The sequence below is a fragment of the Protobothrops mucrosquamatus genome, unplaced genomic scaffold (genome assembly GCF_001527695.2).
Source record: "Protobothrops mucrosquamatus isolate PMUCROS unplaced genomic scaffold, P.Mucros_1.0 scaffold1985, whole genome shotgun sequence".
Lineage (NCBI taxonomy): Eukaryota > Metazoa > Chordata > Lepidosauria > Squamata > Viperidae > Protobothrops > Protobothrops mucrosquamatus.
This window is the reverse complement of record NW_015388101.1, coordinates 66,843-71,862: the sequence shown is the minus strand read 5'-3', so window position 1 is coordinate 71,862 and position 5,020 is coordinate 66,843. Positions and strand designations below refer to the sequence as shown.

At 47.9% G+C, this 5,020-nt stretch overlaps 1 protein-coding gene across 1 annotated transcript in view; it reads left to right on the top strand.

Annotated features, from left to right (window-relative positions):
• LOC114923123 (kinesin-like protein KIFC3) overlaps positions 1-5,020 on the top strand; it is a 27,103-nt gene that overhangs the window by 8,245 nt on the left and 13,838 nt on the right. Inside the window, exons 8-11 of the mRNA XM_029285641.1 lie at positions 1,042-1,215; positions 3,033-3,180; positions 3,372-3,502; positions 3,729-3,840. Coding sequence (XP_029141474.1) covers positions 1,042-1,215; positions 3,033-3,180; positions 3,372-3,502; positions 3,729-3,840 — 565 coding nt within the window. The remainder of the gene's footprint in view (positions 1-1,041; positions 1,216-3,032; positions 3,181-3,371; positions 3,503-3,728; positions 3,841-5,020) is intronic.

Here is a 5,020-nt window from a genome sequence, read left to right as displayed (position 1 = left end):
ATAGATAGATAGATAGATAGATAGATAGATAGATAGATAGATAGATAGATAGATAGATAGATAGATAGATAGACAGACAGACAGACAGACAGACAGACAGACAGACAGACAGATGATAGATGATAGATGGATAGATAGATGACAGATAGATACCGTAGATAGACAGACAGACAGACAGACAGACAACAGACAGGCAGGCAGGCAGGCAGGCAGGCAGGCAGGCAGGCAGGCAGGCAGGCAGGCAGATGATAGATGGATAGATAGATGACAGATAGATACCGTAGATAGATAGATAGATAGATAGATAGATAGATAGATAGATAGATAGATAGATAGATAGATAGATAGATAGATAGATGCTTTTTTACTTTGATGCACCCTGTCGGCCCAAATATGGGCTGTCTGCTTAACATGCAGACAGCCCAGGTTCGAATCTCAGAAGGTTATGTCTGGCTGATGAAAACTAAATAAAGTTTGAAATAGCTATCCCAGTACTCCCTTAATTTTTTGTTAGCAATCCAAATTTTGAAAAATAGATAGATAGATAGATAGATAGATAGATAGATAGATAGATAGATAGATAGATAGATAGATAGATAGATAGATAGATAGACAGACAACAGACAGACAGACAGACAGACAGACAGATGATATAGAGAGATGATAAATGGATAGATAGATACCATAGATGATAGAGGTAGGTAGGTAGGTGGACGGACGGACAGACAGACAGACAGAGATGAATGGATGATAGATGGATAGATAGATAGATAACCAACCCACTCAGCCACCCCCTGGTTAATCACAGGAAAGCTGAGCAGGCCCAGAGCTGGCTGGGGGAGGGAGCTCCAGGGAATCCTGAGTGGAAAGCCCTCCCCACTGAAAAACGGCAGAGACGTGCCAGTGGGGAAGTCTGGAGCCCCCAATCTGACGTGTTGGGTGGGTGGCAGCTGAGGGGAGGGGCTGTCCCTTGCAGGTGCTGAGGGGGTCTGAGGGTCATCGATCCCCTTCTTATGCGCTGTGCCAACCTTCCCCCCCCAGGGCCCGGCCAAGGGACTGCCGGCGGACCCCCCGCAGGAGCTGCAGGCTTTGGCCCAGGCGGAGGAGCAGAACCGGCTCCTGATGCAGCAGCTGTCCTCCCAGGCCCAGCGGTGCCAACAGCTGGCAGAGCAGCTGCAGAGTTCGGAGGGGGCAGCCGCTGCCCTCCGGCACAAGGTAAGCTGGGGGTCTCGGGCGATGCTCTGCCCCAGGGGAGGGGCTTACCTCGACATCTGCAGGGCCCTCCCTAAAGGAAAGGGCAGCTGGCGGCCTCTCCTTCCCTGGACAGGCTCAAATACAAAGGGGACGGCCTGTTCCCGGTATGTGTGTGTGTGTGTGTGCTGTGGGGTCACTACAAGTAGCCCTTGACTTACAACCACCCATGTCATTTGAAGTTACAACAGCACTGAGAAAAGCGACTCATGACCGTGTTTCACACTTACGACCACTGCAGAATCCCCAGGGTCACGTGATCAAAATTCAGACACTCAGCAACTGGCATGTACTTATGACTGTTGCAGCGTCCCCAGGAGTCACGTCATCCCCTTTTGCAACTTTCTGACAAGCACAGTCAATGGGGAAGGCAGATTCATTTAAGGACCTTGTGATTAGCTTAACAACGGCAGGAAGGTCGTAGAATGGGGCAAGACTCACTTAGCAACCGTCTAACTTAGCTACAGAATTTGGGGTTCCCCAACCTTTCTGGCTTTGTGGACCGAGGGGAGCAGGGGAAGAGGGGTGAGGGTCCTGCGCGAGTTGCCGGCAAGCGCACATGCAGCTCTGTTTCCTAGCGTGGTGTGTAACACACGCCAGCCGCTCACACAAACGGAGCGCACCCACTCGTCCGCTGCTAGCACAAGCGAGGAAGGCTGTTGCGCACTCGCCAGACATTTCTGCAGCCCGGTTGCAAACCCCTCGCGGCTCGCTAGTGGGCTGTGGCCCACAGGTTGGGGACCCCTGTTTTAGAGCAAGGGTCCCTGTTCTGGATCAGCCAGTTAGATGGGTCTGTATATTAGAATGTTTGGCATTTATAAGGTTAGGCGCTGTCTCCTTAAGAGATGGCTTATGGGTAATGTAGTTTAGCTATTCAGTAAATCCCATGTTAACAGGTCAGTAGGAGGGGCTACTAACTTCATCACAGGATATCCTGACTACGTACCAGTTTGGAATGTCTTTGTCTGAGATAAGCATGAGTTCACCGGAAGACACACACGATCTTAACCCACGTTAGAAGTTGATGTGAAGGAATTATTGATTTTTTACCTATAAAGATGAACAGATATGCAATATCCAGAAGAAACTACAAGAAACATTGAGTTCAGCAGTATTCCTGAATAAATGTCTGCTTTACAATCATCTTTATTGAGTCATCTGTCTGTGCTTGAATTACAAAAGCATCTTGATTCAGGTTTCAGAACAGTAAAACATCAATAATTCCTTCACATATCCTGATCCTGTGATGAACTTAGTAGCCCCTCCTACTGACCTGTTAACATGGGATTTACTGAATAGCTAAACTACATTACCCAGAAGCCATCTCTTAAGGAGACAGCGCTTAACCTTATAAATGCCAAACATTCTAACATACAGACCCATCTAACTGGCTGATCCAGAACACTCCCCGCTTGGAAATAATAATTTCCACTACTATCTACCTGAAATAGGCAAAAAACGTAGCATTGAGGCATGCAATTCTCATTGCTAACTAACTAGTGACTAAGATAGGCAAAACATGGTGTCAAACATTCTAACATACAGACCCATCTAACTGGCTGATCCAGAACAGTCCCCAACCTTGGCGACTTTAAGACTTGTGCACTTCCAACTCCCAGAATTCAGCTGAAATCCAGAAGGTGTAAAAGTTGCCAAGGTTGGGGACCCCTGATTTAGAAGGAAGAACTTGAGGGAGGGGCTTCACCAGCCATCTTAAAGGCAGAGGGTGGCCCCTGGCAGAGGCCCCCTGCCCCTCCTAAAGGGCCCTCTCTCCCTGACAGATCTCTGCCTACGAGAAGGAGGTCACGGGGCTGCGCCAGGAGCTGCTGCAGGAGATCCATCGGCTGGAGGAGCAGAAGGAGGAGGCGGTGCAGGAGGCTTGCCGGGGGTCCGAGGAGCGTGCCCGGCCCCTGTGCCAGCAGCTGGCAGGTACTAGGTGGAGGAAGTCGGGGGGTGCATCAGGCCACAGGGAGGGTAGATTCCTCCCCCCCCCAGGAAAGGAGGGCTCTTGCGAGCATCTTGCGAGGAACCAATTTCCTCCTTGGAGCAACGGCAGGCTGGCGGCTCAATCTGGCCTCTTCTCCCCCTCCCCCCATTTTGTCCCCCCCCCAACCTTCCAGGAATGAAGCAGCATCTGCACACCCTCCGCCCCTTCCTCCAGGGGCTGCGGTTGGATTTCCGGAGCTTTCGGGGAGAAGTGGGGAGTTTTGCCCAGTGTTACAAAGCTGCCATCGAGGAAGCCAAGGTGCAGGTGAGGCTGCCTGGGGGATTCTGGGAGTTGAAGTCCAGTGGTCTTAAAAGTGGCCAAGGTTGGAGACCCCCGTGCCGGGGGATGCCTCCCTTTGGCAGCTGGTCTCAACAGAGCCTCATATAACGTCAGGAAGGGCCTCAGGGCATGCTTAGGAGGGGGCTCCCCGCAGGTTGGGGGCTTCTGGGGGGGGCTGTTCTCCCCCCTCACTCTTCCCCCTCCCCTCCAGATGTTTTCGGTGATCAGGGAAGTGGCGCAGAGCAGCCGCTGTCTGCAGGAGCGCTACCAGCGGGAGGTGCAGCTTCGCAAGAAATACCACGACCAGCTGCTGGAGCTGAAAGGTGGGTGGGGGCCCCAGGCATGCAGGAGGGGGGGCAGTTCCCTGGCTTGGTTTCTTGGGTGGTGGGCAGACCAAGAGAGGCTTGGGAAGTTTGACGAGGGGGAAAGGGCGGATTTCCTGGCTAACTGAGAGGAAAAGATGCCTTTCAGCTTCCGAATTCAGGTGGGATATAAATAAAATGAAATGAAATAATAGATAGATAGAATTAAACTAACTAAATAAATAAAAGTAAAATAAATAATAAACAAACAAGGCAAAGTAAAATGGTAAAATGAAAAATACAATGAAACAAAATAAAGTAAAGAAACAAAATAAAAAAAATGAAAATAAACAAAGTGAAAAATAAATCAATAAAATAAAACCTGGAAAATAAAATAAAACTAAGAAAAAGTAAATAAAATAATAAAATAAAAACAAGATTAAAATAAATAAAGTAAAAGTAAGAAAAAGTAAATACAATAATGAAATAAAAAGTGAACAAAATAATAACTAAAATAATAAAAGAAGAGAAAAAGAGAAAATAAATAAAATAATAAATAAATTAAAACATTTCCAAGGAAAAATAAAAACCAAGAAAGTCCAGTTGCCTTTTGGATAATGCACCTTTGGGACTCTTCAGAGAGATGCCACGGTTCTCAACTTGCAACCCTTAATTTAGCAGCTACTCGAGGTTTACAACAGGGCTGAAAAAGGGACTTACAATAAGTCCTTGCATTTAGGATTGTTGCAGCAGTCCCCACAGTCACCTGATCAAAAATTCAAGCTCTCGGCTACAGGTATGATAGGATGATTGGCACCTCCCAAGGTCAGGTGATTGTCCTTTGCAACCTTCACAGCCGGTTTGGATTCAACAAAGTGAAGAGGGAAGTTGTGTTTGTTCGATCAGAGATCGCATAATATACTTAAGGAGTCGAGTGATCCATTTAACCACCCAGACACAACAAGATCACAGAACCCAGTGTGACTCACTGGCAATTGCCTTGCTTAGCAATGGAAATTGTGGTCTCCCTTGCACTCATAAGGTAAGGACTGGTGGATTCCTGCATAGGGTGTGGGGATGGGTTAGAAGGCCTCTCAGGGCCCCCTGCAGCCCCTCCTTTCTATCTTATTTTATTCCCAGTGCTGACAATTTTCTAATACACATAGTTCTTGAATAACAACAACAACAACAACAACAACAA